Source organism: Xiphophorus couchianus, chromosome 20, assembly GCF_001444195.1.
Source record: "Xiphophorus couchianus chromosome 20, X_couchianus-1.0, whole genome shotgun sequence".
Classification (NCBI taxonomy): domain Eukaryota; kingdom Metazoa; phylum Chordata; class Actinopteri; order Cyprinodontiformes; family Poeciliidae; genus Xiphophorus; species Xiphophorus couchianus.
In genome coordinates, this window is record NC_040247.1 from 10,668,425 (window position 1) to 10,685,696 (window position 17,272).

Below are 17,272 nucleotides of genomic sequence, written 5' to 3' on the forward strand. Positions count from 1 at the left end.
GTACCGGAAAAGTGAGAGCTTCTCAGACTTTGAGCTTTTTCATTTTGCAAATGTTTTCTGCTCAAAAGAACATGTTATGTTAAATTAATTACAGAACAATCTGTTGAGTGTGTGCATGAAGCTGAATAACAGTAACATGTTCACACTTTTTTATACTTCACTCATCAGGGGAAATAGGGTTAGGCATATAAAAATTTCACCTTGCTTCTTTGCAGGTTGGCTCATACACTATGCAGATCTACCACCGTTTATCCACCACACACACTCAGACACACCCCTATATACATTTGCTAATGCTCTCTCTCCTCACACACATTTGCTACTGGGTTTACGCAGAATAAAGTGGTTCACGTCTCTGCCACACACACTCTTTCTTGCACATCCCCTGTAGGCTTGGTGGCCACTGGATCATTATGCGGCCCCCTGTCGAGACGAACAGCTGTGACTGTTGGGGTGTGTGTGAGTGTGTGCACGTTTAGGGCTGGGGGTCTCCCCATCATGGTATTTATTAGTTCTGGACAGCTGAGGTGCTCGGCAAGATCTCTATTTAGAGAGCTAAATAGAGATCTTGGATGGGTGCAGGATAATTATCATGCACCCATCCAAAGGCTGTGCTGAATGTGCTCAATCAGTCTCAGACCGCACATGTGATTAGACACTTGCTAACTTTTGCACCAAATCTCCCCCTTGGTGACTTGTTGGGCGTAAATAGGTCCCTGCTGCCCTTTTAACACTTGTGCTGCCACATAAAGACTCTAACTATACAGCTTTAATCTGCATTAGACAGGAGCTCTCCCATTTTAGGTTGGGACCCATTTCACTAAAACTGAAGCGGTGTAATATTTTGTTTTCACATCCCACCTAAAAGGTGAGACTTCTGATGTGGCACATATAAAAATCAATTTTTTTCCTCCTTTTTTTTGGCTCTCTCCTTTTTTAAATCTTATTTGGTTCTAATTACTTTTTAAACACACACACTGCTGCTATTAGTGGCTACCCTGATGTGGTTGGATGTAATGAGCAGGTCTTTGTTCCAGAGGTCTCATGGCTAGAATTACCTTACACATACAATCCTGCTGAAAGATTCCCTCTCAATATTGGGCTCACACAAAAGCCTGTGTTGTTCTGGTCGCTTCCTCAGTTTCTATTGCAAGCATATTCAGTTTTTTGTCCTTTTAAGGTTTTAAATGCTAAACACATGTTTGAAGCTTTGAACTGTATTTAGAAAAGCTAGATATTGTTCAATATTTGTTGTCACAGGCTTTCAAATAATCTTTATAACTGTCTCTGAGCAAACTGGTAACATAATGACACAAGAGTGAAAAATACAGTACATTTATTTAAAATAAAGAATTTTTTTATCATCTTGTTTGCAGTAATGTTCAATTAAATTCAAAACTACTTTATTAATCCCCATGGGATTACATTTTCTTCAGTTTGAGTTGTTGTAGATGCTTATGTCTGCCAGCAGGAAAAATCTAGCGTAGCAGTCGGGGCTACAGCTATTCTGAATAAGTTTCTGACTGAAAACATTCTTTTGTTGTATAACAGTCTCATAAAAAGGATGCACAGGGTTGTTTGTAATTTTCTTGATTTTATTAAGAATCTTTATTTGTACAATATTCTGTAGATGTTGCAGAATACATCTTATTTATATTAGAATTGGCATGCTGTATGTGAGAGTTACCACATAGCTACTGTAAAACAGCATTTTTCTTTTATTTTAAGCTAGTCTTAGTTTTATTATCATTTAGGCCAATAAACATGAAGAAATCAGTATTTGTGTGTTTGAGTGAATGTAAACATTTTTTAAATGCAAGATTTCTAAGACGTTGCGAATATTTTCTGATTTGCTTAAAGTCTTTCGTTCTTTTGCAGTCTGAATGTGTATTAAAAATCTTTGTTCATTTCTGTTGTCTTTCTGACTCTTGTCTTTAGCGTCTCACTGACACTGAATGAAGTTAGTGTTAACTGTTCCTCAGTTAGTGACTGTAATGAAGAGATCTTCATTATTGGGACATTTTACTGAAATCACTGTATAGCATTTTTTAAAGTATTTTTTGCACTTTATTAACAAGCACTTTATTTAGCACTGCACTTTAAGCATAGATTTGCACATCAATAACAATTTGCACACAAGGAGTTTTAATTGTATTTATTGAGTATTTTTAGAGATTAGCATGTAGCCTTTTGTTCTGGGCTCTGCACAGCTGCTCCTCATTGACGAGTGAGGTGGTTGCCTGTGGAGGGAGGATAATTGTTACTCAGAGCAATGAGCTACTGGTGGGTAAAACTCAGCAAATGTGTTGTGCATAATCTGTTAGGTGTGGAGTGCTAATGTAGAGTGACTCACCTGTCTTTTCTGTGTCCTCTCCAGGGTGTTTGGACAAATACTACACCAGGGGTCCAGACACCAAATATAGTCTCTGGGAGAGGCCATTGAAAAGTGTGGGGGGGGAGGAATTGTTTATGGGTTTTGTGGGGTTTCATATGGTGTAATGATAAAACATAAAATATTTATAAAAAGTAAATGGAAATGTTTGTATTTAGTAAAAGGTATTTTAATTAAATAAGTGGATATTGATGAATTGAGATTTCCCTGTGAATTAAAGGTGGTTTGATCCGTCACAGCTGGGACTATTTAAGACTGCAGTTTCACCTGTGAAGTGTTGTTGATTCTGTGTGAAGAATAAACCACTGCTGTTTTCCACCTGACTCTGCCTCAAAGCTTCATCCTCACTGTAAAATCCAACCGCGAAAGGCTACCTTGTTACAGTGACAGTGTCTATGCTAGTAACAGCAAACTGATTTGAAAAAGCTACAATTTTTACGTGAAAATGGGCTGATTCAAACTACCAGTCAATTTCTTGAATAACAATAGCTTTTGTAAGATGATTTCATATCATTTATTTATTCACCTACAGTTTTTGTCAGCTTGTTTATTCAGCAAAAATTAATTATACTCAATACTTTTATTAATTTTACCAATTGTTCACTTACAAATTGTGTATTATCACCCTTTGGTCATAACAAGGATGTATCAAATGCAGAGAGAACAAACTGTTTAATTTTGCCTCACTCAATTTTCTAAAGCTGCTAAAGTTTAACTTATTGCTCAAGTTCTGTATGCTTTTGTTTATGATTTATAAGCTTTGAAACCTTTTCCGTCTAAATTTCTCTTTGTGACTTACACATGAGTGATGGGCTTAGTATTTTAAACTAACTGTTTAAAATAAGCATGACTCAAGCTCTGCGGAGTTTATTTTCTCCTTAAACTGTTTTTCTTGGTTTGGTTTAGTCTGTTATTAACATCCTACGTATGTTTTTTTTTTTTTTTCCAACCACAATTGTGTGTATTTGGCCTATTCTTTCTGGTGGAGTTTAGTTTTGTTTGCTTGGGTTGGGTTTGTTTATGTTTCCTCTCCTCTGTCTAACCTTGTCCTTGTGTCTGCGTTGCAGGTCCAGGCTGTAAGGGGAGCAGTCGGTCTCTGAGCTCCAATGCCAGTGGACATGCAGCCACATCAGGGGCTGTATTACTATGAGACCTCACCCAGCCAGCCCTCCAGAGGGTAAGACAGCAGAACTGCTCACAGAAACTTTGCAAGTCATATTTTTTGTTTTCATGATCATGTATGCAAATCCTCATGTGTTCATGGGTTCATACTCTATTAATTATTATCTAACATACCTCAACATGGCTCAGTTAGCAATGCACACTAGAAAGATGTCTTCATTACAGATGTATGAGCACATCTGTAAGGTGATATGATATGAAGAAAAATATTTAGACCTTCCATGTTTTGATTCACGTAGCAGATATCAGTAATCTAATGCAATCTTTAGTTGGTTTGTTGCATACAGGCTACTAAATGGTTTTTAACCACGCATCGGAATTAGGTAGAAAGGGGATTTCTACCAAAATTGATATGTTTCCGAAATTTAGACGGAAAAGTATTTTGGAAGCTGAGATTTTCACTCAAAATCATCTCTAAGGTGTGAACAGTCTGAATGCATCCTTGTGTCACCCTTTCATCATTTTCAAACCCTCCCATATTCGGCTGAGCACTGGTCCTTCATATGTCCAATAAATCCACTTTACCCCAGTCAAATTGTACGATGAATGAGCACTTTAACCAGATCTGGAGCTTTGTGCCAATAATTTAGAATAGTCAGTAGTGTAACAGACAGCACTAGCTCAGCCACTCACTCCCTGCTCTATGTTCCTCTGCTATCCACCCTCGCTCCCTCCCTCACTCATGCCACCCAGGTTGCGGGTGGACTCGGCCTCTCTCTGACAGCTGCTAATTACAGGCTGACCAGGCCCCGCTGCGCTCTGCATGACTGCCTCGCGCCCCACTCAGGTTACCCAGAGAGAGGGAGAAGCAGGGAGAGTTGGAGAGAAAGGTGGCTGGGCAGGAAAGAGAGAGATATATAGAGAGGGAGGAACAGAGGGGTTAGGGGTAGGGGAAGGGAAGATGGAACAAGACAGAAAGGAATGAGGGGGGGAGATGGAGAAACCGAAAAGTACAACTGAAGGGATGAATGGTGGAAGAGAAAAGAAGGAAAAGATGAGAATTGGGGGGGGGGGGGGGCACAGTGGATTAGAGAGGACAGATTAAGCTCTTGTGTGGAATACACGTTGAGAAAGAATGGAAGAACTGAAAGGACGGTGGAGGAGCAGAGGACGATCCTGAGGAGTGAAAGAATATGAGAGATGGAAGAAAATAGGCAGAGACCGATTTTGAGCGTCACAGCATCCATTGAAATTTATGGGAGCCGCTGGAAAGTTCCAAGGCTTACTCTTTCTTCTTCTGTGGGGGAAAACCCAGATTAGTAAATTTCCATGGTTTAGACCAAGATTAGAGAGATGCAACATCTAGTGGTGGGTGCGAAGCATTGCATCAACTATCAGGACAGCATAATTTAAAAGGCTCTTAGAGAACTTGGATATTGGAGTCCAATTATTTCAGAGGTGATGCATTGCTTTAGACTTCTCTCAAAGCTGTGTTATTGTTTACAGCAATCTGTGAACAGTCAGCTTGTATAGAGATAACATTTAGTAGCTTTCCCTCATTTGTGATGATGTAGGACAAAATGTGGCAAAAATATAATATTTCTGAATAAAAGCAATTTGTTTATGTAATGATTATGTTGCATTCATTCCCTCTGATGATCTGTGTTATTAAAATATATCTCTCTGTTTTGATGAAACAATATGTGTGTTTGCTTTTTTGAATTAAAATAACAAAATAAAGTAACTTTCCAATGATATTCTAATTGACTAGGATGTGGGTTTGCCACAGTTAAATGTTGAATTAAAGTAGTTTTTTCAGATGATTTTTGTTGGTTTTGTAGATTAAGTAAGAAAATGGGAAACAAAATTCTGATTCAGCAGATCAGCTCTCAAAACAAACTGGAAGTTGGTATTTGCCACTAAAGTCTTATTGGTGCATGTTCAGTCATAATATACAATTTCCTTTTAGAAATGCAGCTTTATTTTGGTTAATTTTAAATCGGTTTGTTTGTTTTTATTCTATGTATTTTTATTATTCAGTTATTTGTCTCAGTTTGTATCAAATCCTGTTTGTATGAAGGAGAAAAAATATCACCATGAAGCATTTGAAAATTTCTTTCCTCATACATACCGCTCATAATTCTGGCCTTTCTGTTATCCGCAGCATTGTGCCATCGGACCAGTCTCCCTACAGTGATGTGTCTCCCCTCCGAGTCCTGCACCTCGACGGCCCTCCCCAGGACTGCCACACTATGTACAATCCCATGACTCCCAGTATGGCTCATGGATCTGGATCAGGTCCGGTTCAGGGAAACAGCCACTGCTTGGATCAATACATGAGGCCTCCTCAGGCCCTTCCACTGCACAATATGATGGGCCACAGGGGCATGCCTCCTACAGAGGGTGAGCCACAGTATCTTTTTCATCCCCTTAACCTCACAGCTGCTATTGATTAGGACTTAAAGATACCTGAGAGACTGAAACTTAAACTCCACAGATTTCCACAAGAGGAATGATGAAAGGTTTGCAGTTGGACAGCTTTATTACGATGCAGGCCCCTCCTAAAGTATTGGACTTGAAACATCACATTTGATTTATCAGGGAAATATTTTTTTAAGAAATATTTATTTTTATCATAATCACAAAACAAATGTAACTGTAGCCTTTCTGAATTCATACTTCAGTTTTAAAAGTTGAGCTAGAGATCTTTTAATATGTAATCTATTACTTTCTGGAGCATGATGTGACACAAAGGCCTGTTTCCTCAAAACATATCTTAGAAAATAGCTAAAACAAAATAGCTACTCACTTAACTATTCCTCTTCCATATTCACAGTTAAAACAATATTTTAAAAGTTTATAAGAGTTATAACTGTGACCAACAAGAGTGTAGGAGGATTTAAGTTTATCCTGCATAAATACACAGTGATGAGAATTATAAGGCAGATAAACAACTTAAAAGTCTCACTGTTTGATGAAAGACTTTCTTATGAATCTCTCTCTGTACTTTGTATTTAAAGCAACACAATGATGTAGATTGAAGGTTTATTTATGCAAAAATAAACCAGAGATTTAGCAATTCTCTAGATATAATTCAAAAATTGGACATGCAGCACTTAATTTTAGTGATTAAAGGTTCCAATGTGTCTTTTAAATGAACATATGCCATGCACAGTAAATGTCTGGGGTTCAACTTGTCAAATAAACTCCTACAACAAATTCTGATGCACCACTTTAAAGAATGCTATTAAATATCTATCATTTATTTAAATACATTGGCTTGTTTAACAGTTTTTTTGTTTTTATCTAGACTTAGAAACTCACATGAATAAATGAATTCCAGTTTTGGAAACTGCATTTTTAGCGTCAAGAGTACAAACTGACTAAAATCATCTTAATTGTCACCAGTTGAGCCTTTTTCAGTTTAGTTTTTCAGATAATTAAATTTCAGTTCAGTTTACTTTTGTATATTTATAAATAATCTTACTTAATCTTATTTAATGACTTGATTATGTTTCTTTGAAACTGTTTGCATGAGAACTTCTAACTTTTCTCTCTCAAATCCTACAGGTAGCAATAGCGCCCCCTACTGCAACCAGAATAACATGATGTCGTCACATCCCAACTTCTGTCAGCTTCAGCCCAGCTCTGAGCAGATCGGCTCTGGTGACGGTGGGAAAAGCAGCTGCTTAAACTGAACGTATTCCTGTCACAAACGTTCTACTTAAGGTGAAGACTGATCCTTTTTTTTCTTCTGTCCCCTCTAGGCTCAAGGTTCTCCACACCTCGCTCTATGTTGAAGCTGAGTAAAAAGAGAGCCCTGTCCATCTCACCTCTGTCTGATGCCAGTGTAGACCTGCAGACCGTCATTCGGACCTCGCCCAACTCGCTCGTGGCCTTCGTTAACTCTCGCTGTAACCCCAATGGAGCCAGCTCCTATGGTCATCTGTCTGTGAGCGCCATGAGGTATAATTCAACATTTTTCTGAGTTTACTACCTCAACCATTAATGTTTGTAGCCTGATGAATTATTGATGGAACAAAAGCTAACCCGGTTACATAGAAATTTTTCAAATATATTGTTTATTAGTGAAATAAAGAATGGGACAATGATAAATCATTTAGAAATGCTTGCCATTGTTGATGTGACACCTAGATTGTGTTTGTGCTTTATACTTTTACATTCATAAACACTGTTGTTAATTTAAAGCTTAGCAACATGTTCTGGTTATGTTCTTTAAATGTTAACAATTTAGTTCTAATTTTGTTTCTCTTTGAGTGGTAATGTGGTATATTTTTCTCCTCAGCCCATCTCTGAATTATTCCAGCAACATTAACTGCCACTCCAGACAGCAAGGGTCGATATACGGAGGAAACGGTGGCACACCTCTGGGTGTTCACACACCAGGTCCGTGCCAAGCTTCCCGTTTACCGCCCCACAATCCCCGACTCCTCGTTCCACCTAAGCATGGACATGTAAGATGGCTTTCAACCCAACATCACAAAGCTTTGACAGTAGATCAGCAGGTTCTGCTTATGATGCAGTGAAAAGCATACATTTCACACAGGAATCTGATGTGTGTAAACGAACCGAAGAAAACAATGTTGTATGTATTGTTTAGCAGCTGAAAACAGAGCCAGGTCTGGTAGGCGTGATGGACGGCATGAATGTAAAGAACCTGGAGGAAAGGTCAGAGGGAGATGTAGCCAGTCCTTCCTCCACCGGCACTCAGGTGAAGTCATGTCCTTTTTGTGATATTTACATCTGATATTTTCCAGGTATGATCATTTCATATTTGACAGAAAACCATATTCCAACTTTTGTTTTATCTGCAGCAGATTAAATCTGAACTGTAAGACAAGACCAGTTTGGCATTTGGAGTAAACCTGATCTAAATGAGATTTCATTTCTACAAAAATGCTTTAGCAGGATCATCTGATGGGCTTGCTGGATGGTAGAGACGACTTGGACAAGGAGGACGGGAAGCCAGAGCCGGAGGCCATCTATGAGACCAACTGTCGCTGGGAGAGCTGCAACAAGGAGTTTGACACACAAGACCAACTTGTACATGTGAGACATTTTACACGTCATCAATCAGTTGGAGTAAAACCAACTGTAACTTTTTGATACAATTAGAAACTTCACTGGATTTTATCTGTCACCAAAGTGGTGAATATCATGATGCAGAAACAAATGATACATGGTTTCCAGGATGTTATGTAAATAAAATCTAGAAGTGTGGAGTGTATTTGGAATAGCTTTTAGATCTAATTACAACTTTTTTTTTTCTTTTTTTTTATCTCCGAAGAGTTTTTGCGGCGCTAGTGGCTCGTATTTTTTGTACAGTAGGCAGACAGGAAGGAGGGTGAGGAGAGGGGGGAAGACATGCAGTAAAGGTCGTCGGGACTGGGAGTCGAACCCGCGACGTCCTCGTCGAGGACTAAGGCCTCCAAACGTGGGGCATGCTAACCCCCTGCGCCACCACAGCACGCCTCAATTTATTTTTTTTTAAGTGTGTCTCTAACTGCTTTGTACATCTGAAGATGGATATTTTTTTACATTCTTCACAGAAAAGCTCAGTTTGGATGGATCGCCCATGATTTAATTTTGTGATGTTTTCTTTCAGTATTGTCCTGTATTTAGTTTCATCCATGTTCCTATTAACTCTGATCCACTTCCTGGTCCATGCTGAGAAAAGACCCCATCAACAGCATGACGCTTCCACTACCATGTTTCACCATGAGGATGGTCTATTCAGCTTAATGTGCAGTGGTTGCATTTTGCTAAACATAGCGTCTTGGTTGTTTGCTAAAAAGTTTTTAAAAATTGTACTCATCCAACCAGAGCACCTTTGTAAAATTGCAAATGCTAAATATATCTTGTGACAAAATGCAAATTGCACTTATTATGAAAAAAAAATAATGGCGGAAACTGTGCTGATAAGTGGTAAGGTAAAACATTACAAAATGACTAAAATAAAACTACAAAAGTATAAACTATTAAACAAAATAAATCAAAGCATTTTCTATTGAAACAAGTGAGAAACTCTTTGGAGCTTCAGTCATTTACACTCATTCTATTTTTTATGTCTTGTCATCTTTTAGCACATAAACAATGAGCACATCCACGGAGAGAAGAAGGAATTTGTCTGTCATTGGCAGGAGTGTTCTCGAGAGCAGCGGCCTTTTAAAGCTCAGTATATGCTCGTGGTTCACATGCGCAGACACACAGGAGAGAAGCCGCACAAGTGCACTGTAAGGAACTTTGAACTCTTTGTTTTCCATTTCCTGATCTAAAGTTAAAATGCAGCTAAATGAATGTCCTTGTGTAGCTTAGAAGGAAAGCGATTTAATTTCTCACCTTTATAATCTTTAGACTTTGCAGACTGTAAGACTGCAAAGACTTACAAGTAATAATACTTGTGGCTGATAATACTTATCAGCCACAAGTATTATTAAGATATATTGATGAAAAGCTTTTGAGGGTCACTTTAATTCAACAAGTATATTACTGTGGAGCACCAGATATTTGAATAAAAGCATTAGATATGCATTATTTATTTGACTATTTTTAATGTTACCCGACTGTCATGATAAACTGTTCTGAATGTTTTTTGTTATAGTTTGAAGGCTGTAATAAAGCCTACTCTCGCCTGGAGAATTTGAAGACCCATTTGCGCTCTCACACCGGGGAGAAACCATATGTATGCGAACATGAAGGGTGCAATAAAGCCTTCTCCAACGCTTCAGACCGGGCCAAGCACCAGAACCGAACTCACTCCAATGAGGTACTAAGACAGACAAGTTTAAAGAGCGAAACTGAATGACTAACTGACAGCTAATCAATTTAGCTTTATTGGTAAAACTCTCCCATTATTTACTGTATAAGAATTTGTATGTGTTTTTTTTTTGTGTGTCTTACAGAAACCATATGTTTGTAAGATCCCTGGTTGCACTAAGCGATACACAGATCCAAGCTCTTTGCGTAAGCACGTGAAGACAGTACATGGCCCTGAAGCCCATATCACCAAGAAGCATCGTGGAGACACAGGCCCGCGACCCCCTGGCTCAGCTCTGACCTCTGGAGGCCAAACATCGGAGCTGCTCCTCGAAAAGGAGGAGACATGCAGGGAAGACTGCAAATTGTTGGCACCCGAGACTGCCCTGGTCAGTGACAAACATTATTGAAGGCTGCTGTAGAGAACAGCAAGAAAGTAAAATCAAGACATATTTGCTTACTTATTCTTAGAAAATTCAATGAAACTTTCTATCTCTTCATTTGTCTTTCAGAAGTCCCAGCCAAGTCCTGGTGCTCAGTCGTCTTGCAGCAGCGAACGTTCTCCACTGGGGAGCACCAATAACAATGACAGTGGAGTGGAAATGAACCTAAATGCAGCAGGAAGCTTGGATGATCTCACAGCTTTAGAGGATGGAGTTGCAGGTGGAGGAAGTGGTGGAGGAGGGGAGCCAGGAACAATGGGAATGTCTGCGCAGGCTCTGAAGCGGCTGGAGAACCTGAAGATTGACAAGCTAAAGCAAATTCGAAGGCCGACTCCTCCTGGCCGCTGTGCCAGTAACAAGCTTCCTGCCATTTCTGGTACATGCTGGAAAGAAACATTTTGAGCCTTTTTATTTTTTTGTCACAGAACATACACAGAACTCAATGTATTTTGTCAAGATTTTGTGTAATAGGGCAACACAAAATTGTACATAATTGTGAAGTGGAAGGAAAATGGTACAAAGTTTTCAAAAGATTTTACAGATAAAAAGATTTTACAGAAAGTGTGGCATTGAGTTGAATTCACTCGTCTTTATCCCTATATCTCATTTATTCCTAATGCTCAGAGTTGATTGGAAGATGAGCAAAGGTAAATACTGACCAATACTTCATAAAAATGCTGAAAGCACTGCAAGTGTCTTACAGAAGTAGGTAATCTTTCAGCTGGGAAATTACTCGAAACATGCCCTCATACCTGCAAATTTATTGTTTTCAATCTAGAAATGATCTATTTCAGAATCTGGCGCAAGACAATAGTTTGTGTTTACAGATGATCTCCATCTATTTTGATTGAACATTGCTATTTGGCAAAAATTAAGTCATCCTCTTAATCTGCAAAGCTGGTAGAGAAATACCTCAAAAGACTCACAGCTGACATTGCAGCAAAAAGCAACAGGTGTATGCCATACTTTTTTTTTTATTCTGACAAAAATCCCCTACAAGCATGGGTTTATGAAAATGCAAAAATGTTACTTGAATACATTGCCAGGCACAGTGGAAGATGCTTAAGTAATGTTATCCTTAATTTTTCTTTCTAGGTTCAGGGGACAACATGGGAATGTGTGCACCTTCTCCACTTAATCGACGAGTAATGGAGCTGTCCAACCACGAGCTCGGAGCTGGAAATATAGCAAACTCTACTAATGACAGGAGAGGAAGTGGTACAAGCAGCCTGAGCTCAGCATACACAGTGAGCCGTCGCTCCTCTATGGCATCCCCTTACCTATCTAGTAGACGCTCCAGTGATGTCTCACAAATAGGAGGGACAGCAGGGGGCGGCTGTCACCTCCTGAGTCCAGAACAAGCTGGGGGAGACCCTCTTTCACCTGAAACCTATCGTAGAGGAGCTCCATGTCCCGGAGGTGGAGGGTTACCAGGTCTCCCCAACTTAACACCTGCTCAGCACTACAGCCTGAAGGCCAAATATGCTGCAGCCACTGGCGGACCTCCACCCACTCCTTTACCTAACATGGAGCAGTCTGGTACACCAGTAAGAAGGGGGGGGCCTTTGAGTGAGTACCAAGGGCAGCCTTTACCTCCTTTCCTCCAGCAAGGAGGTCCTCGGCGGCACAGTGCCAACACAGAATACGGTACTGGAGTTATCTACCCTCACCAGGCTCCAGGCAACAACACCAGGCGGGCCAGTGATCCGGTTCGATCAGTAGCAGACCCACAAGCTCTACCCAAACGCTTTAACAGCCTCAATAATGTGGCCATGATGGGCCGCAGAAATGCACTACAACTTCGTAGCTCTGACACAGGTCTTTCCCGCCACATGTACTCCCCACGTCCACCTAGCATCACAGAAAATGTAATGATGGAAGCCATGGGTATGGAGCCCCATCTCAACACTGTTGATCCCAGAGATCGTTCCATGATGATGACCCCTGTAGAGAGAAACTTTATGAGTTTCCAGCAACAGAATCAGACAATGGGAGGTGGAGGTCCACTTCCAAACCAGCTGTCCCCGAGCCATGACTCTCTGGGCTGCCCGGATCCCGCTTACATACAGCGGCATTACCAGGGACACGGAGGAGAAGTCATATCCAGAGCAAGTGGGAATCCATTAAGTCAAGCAAGACCTACACAGCCAGATGGGATGTCAAATACTCTTCTCCAACAGGCTGAGTATGGCATGAGCACTTGCCAGCTGAGTCCTTCCGGTCCACATTACCCAGGCATAGGTCAGGGCAGTGACAGTGGGGGTCCTTGGAATGACAACCACAACCAAATCCAAACTTCAAGCCATGCAATTCAGAACCAGCAATCGGTGCGGTTCTCAGATTCCAGTTTGCAGCCTCAACAAACACAAGCTCACTTCAACAATCAGACAGCCCTCTACAATAATTCTGATGGCACTCACAAACCTTTCATCAAGCCCGAGCAACAGTTTCACCCTGGTATGGGTGGTGGAGATGCCTGTCAGAGTGCGAAGCTCCAACAGCAACGTATCCTCCTGCAGCAAACACAGACTTACCCCCAACAGAGTGTTCAAGTGTTGATGAGAAACTCTGGCCACCCAAGCTGTGATTTTCAAGGGCAGAACCCAGGTTCGTACCCCAGTGGAGGTGGCTTAAGTTTGGGCTGTGCCGGTTCTGCGCTGTCAGAAGGCCAAAGGTCAGAAACCCCAATGATGCAGGTGAAAGAGATGATGGTGAGGAATTATGTGCAGTCTCAGCAAGCACTCATGTGGGAGCAACAACAAGAGCAAGAGCAGCAGAGTGGAATAAAACCAACTTCTCTTTCTGACAACATGGGTTTGAATGCTCAAGCAGCAATGATGCAACACAGCCCAGAGCACCAGAATCAAAACCTGTATCCCAACCAGATGTATCCCTCTTACCCTGAACATAATCTGGTAATGAGCCCTGCTGGCCACAGCCGAGGGTCCACCTCAGTTACACCTAAAGATCAGCACCTGACAGGTCTCCAGGGTACATGCTACAATCAGGAAATGGTTGTGCCGAGGCCGCCTCAAGGACGCAAGCCTCTCAGCCGCCAGAATAGTCTGCCACAGGTAGGAGGGGGTTACCTTGGCGGTTCCCCCCACCTGAGCCCTGTACACTCCACTTCCAGCCCCAGACGAGGGGTGCGACTTCCACCTGTCCAGCATCCACAGCACCCTCAAAATGAAATGTTTTCTCCCTCCAACAACAACAACAACATGTACTATACAGGTCAGATAAATATGAATATGGAAAAACACAGGGACCCCCAGAATGGACCTTGCCTTAACCAGCCGACCAATATGGGACCACCAAACCTGGACCCAGCAGGTGACACCAAGTCTGCCCCTATGGCTCCCTATCCAGAGTCTAGTCCCATCTCGAATGCCTTAGAAAACCTGGACTTGGAGAATGCTCGCATTGACTTTACTTCCATCATCGATGAAGCTGATTCTTCCTCATTTAGTCCAGTCAACAATCCTCTTCAAGGTCTTCCAGGATCATCCTCCCAGGCTTCTTCACGCCTCACCACCCCACAAACATCCGTCAGCCTGACTCCAGGCACTGGCCTGTCCAACATGGCTGTGGGTGATATGACATCCATGCTTACCTCACTGGCTGGGGAAAATAAGTACCTGAACACTCTGTCTTAGAGGACTCTAGGGGGGCTTAGTATACATTAGCTATAGAAAAGCAATAAATACTCACCTGGGCCTTGTTTTTGTTTTTCAAAATCAGATTCTGTCACTTTGAGGGATTTTGACTGAAGGTTTAGCCAGACCAGAAAGACTGTAAAGTATAACTGTTCATAAAATGGATCAATAGTACTAAAACCAGCAATAATAACTTACTGGAGACTCATGTAAAAAGATTTGATAATGTATTCTAATAGGTTTTGGGTGCAAGTTGAGGCAAAACTACTAATACAGTCTAATCACGTTTAAAAAAATATGCAAACCACCATCAAAAACCTTAAAACCAAAGGTGCCGACTTTTCCCCATTTGTAATTTTTCCCCTGCTGCCTTGGTACGGTTTTTCTGTGCCTTAGTGTAAGTCAAAACTGTTTTTTGATTTGATCATAGGATGCTGAACAGTTTTTAGCAATCGAAAAGGGCTTTGGCAACAGTGGAGCAAAGAAGGATTTATGTAAATATGTTTTATAAATATATATATATATATACAAAATGTGTATACGACAATGAGACATTGAAAGGTTGTCTTTTGATAGTTTGCTTGATAGTTTGCTTGAAGCTCAATGTTCAGGGGTTAGTATTTTTTGTTTGTTTGAAGAGACAAGAAAGCTATGCTTTTAGTGATTGAGAAATGTTTCTCTGGCCTTGTAAATCTTCTGTGTTACTCTTGATTTCTTCCTTTTCAGTATCAACACAATCTATACCAGCAACATATCAGTATTCCTACATATGCACCATTGCAAAGCAGCCGCATGCATTGTAACCCTTACACCTATCCCTACACACTGACACTCAGGACTTGTTTTGACTCTTCAATGTTCACACTACATGTATGTTTGACTTGCCTTTCCAGACAGAGTTTGCACTCCACTTGTTTACTTTAAGTGTTTCTAAAGCAGCTACTTTTTTTATCAGGTGTCTTTATAACAGAATGTGCCTACCACTTCTGAGGTACAGAATGTGAGAAAAGCTCAATTAGTACATTTATGTTTACTGGCATCCTTATTGACGGTCATAAAAGCTTTAAAATGAATGAATCTTTTATTGCAGTGTCTTAATCTCACATTGAAATGTCAAAAATGAATTTGAGTACATTTATGAAGGCTTTATTTTTTATTATTTTAAATATATACAATGAAACTGATCGACAACTTTCTCATTATTGCATAAATGCAATGAATAGGAAGAGTAAATAGTAAGATACAAGAGACATAAAGAAAAAATGACATTAGACTGTGTTGCTATGGAAATCAACACTAATACTGCACAGATTAAATTGATTTCTCTAGACTAGATTTAGGTGTCTTACTCATTGTTTATGGATAAAAACTTGTGTTTATGTATCTTCTGACTCAGGTGTGAAACATTTGAGAGGATCTTCCTTGCCCTGCTAAGACAGCAGAAGGTGACAGGTTTTTAGAGAGCAGAGAGGGCAAAACCATGATTTTCTATGCTGTCTTATTGTGGTTTGGAGCCAAGGTTGACTCACAGAAATAGTCACTTTTTGCGTCAAAATTTACTATTGATTGAAATACCAAAAATAATCTGGCATTTCAATCAGTTCAGGATGTCTTCCACTTAAGGCTTTCTGACACTTTTGAAGTTAAACAGTCTAATTACTGAATAAAAGTTCCTGGCCTCCCAAGTAAACTTTTAATATAAATATATACAAAATAAGGCTCCATTACATTTATTTTAAAGCATGTAAATAATGTATTTTTTCAGGATGACATTTTGCTACTGCAATAAAAGATGCATATATTTTGGAACTTTTGACACATCCTTTTCAGTGTTTCTAGTAAATGTGGCCAGCAATAACAGCGATTTATATATGGCAGCATGTATGTTTAAACAGACTGCATTTTCTGTACAATAATCTAACCACCAGCTCACACAGGACTCAGCTGAGGGTGATAGTAACTGAGGAAATTGAGTTAATGTGTAATTGTTTCCTATATTTTAGAAACTGAGGTACATTCATAGGACAACCTACTGCACTTTGGCTCTAATCCCAAAGAGTTACATTCTACATAACTAATTCACAAAAAGGCTAATTCTGCTATCACTGTAGTAAAGTGTTTATCAGATACAGAGAGGTACTGGTACTTTAATAGTTGAGCTGTATCCCAGGAAGAAAGCAGCAGCTCTTTTTAGTAAAGTGGTTTTGCACTGATTACAGCACTGTTTGGAAAATATCCCTGTGTCTTTCAGTGACTCACGCCAACCTCATTTACATGACTATACAGACTTCATATAGTTTATGATTAGGTCAAAGCTCTGAGCCTTTTAAGTTTGCTGGGGCCACACTAAAGTATTTCATAAAGCATGACTATTCAGCAGATCACAGTATTGTCACTTCAGCCTTAGCACCAATTAATATTTCCTCAGTTTGGAATAAGTGCACATCGTACCAAAGATTCAAGGTAACAGAGGAAAAGATGCACAAATAGAGTATTAAAGCTCAACACTAACACTACCCCAAAGTACATGAACATTAATTGTTAGTGCTGTCATGTAGAATGTATATGTTTTGTACAAAATCTTTTTATATTAATGAACCTTATGATTGTTGCCCGGCGTGTGTGGGCGTGTGTGTGTGTGTGTGGGCGTGCGTGCGTGTGGGGGTGATTTGTTTTTTGTTTTCTTTTTTGTAACTGTTATCCTTCATTCTGACTTATTTTGCTGGCAAAAGATTATCACCTTTAGCAAAACAAAGCTATTTTAGTAGCAAAAACTAATAGAATAAAGTGAAGTGTTTTATTTTCTGTACAATTTTCTACATTTTTATACATATGTGCTATATTTTACCAGTTCATAAATAAACCTGCAGTTTGATATGGGT

The 17,272-nt window shown here is 40.0% G+C and overlaps 1 protein-coding gene across 4 annotated transcripts in view; it reads left to right on the forward strand.

Moving 5' to 3' along the window:
• The window catches only part of gli1 (GLI family zinc finger 1), a 56,575-nt gene extending 39,303 nt beyond the window's left edge, over window positions 1-17,272 (forward strand). The window contains exons 2-13 of one of the 4 annotated variants that reach the window (XM_028003155.1): window positions 3,460-3,569; window positions 5,679-5,917; window positions 7,085-7,186; window positions 7,282-7,480; window positions 7,821-7,989; window positions 8,136-8,246; window positions 8,441-8,584; window positions 9,619-9,768; window positions 10,137-10,301; window positions 10,438-10,680; window positions 10,804-11,110; window positions 11,830-17,272. In XM_028003155.1, coding sequence (XP_027858956.1) covers window positions 3,499-3,569; window positions 5,679-5,917; window positions 7,085-7,186; window positions 7,282-7,480; window positions 7,821-7,989; window positions 8,136-8,246; window positions 8,441-8,584; window positions 9,619-9,768; window positions 10,137-10,301; window positions 10,438-10,680; window positions 10,804-11,110; window positions 11,830-14,390 — 4,461 coding nt within the window. In that variant the 5' untranslated portion in view covers window positions 3,460-3,498 and the 3' untranslated portion in view covers window positions 14,391-17,272. The remainder of the gene's footprint in view (window positions 1-3,459; window positions 3,570-5,678; window positions 5,918-7,084; window positions 7,187-7,281; window positions 7,481-7,820; window positions 7,990-8,135; window positions 8,247-8,440; window positions 8,585-9,618; window positions 9,769-10,136; window positions 10,302-10,437; window positions 10,681-10,803; window positions 11,111-11,829) is intronic. The other 3 variants (XM_028003157.1, XM_028003156.1, XM_028003158.1) reach the window with 3 other exon arrangements.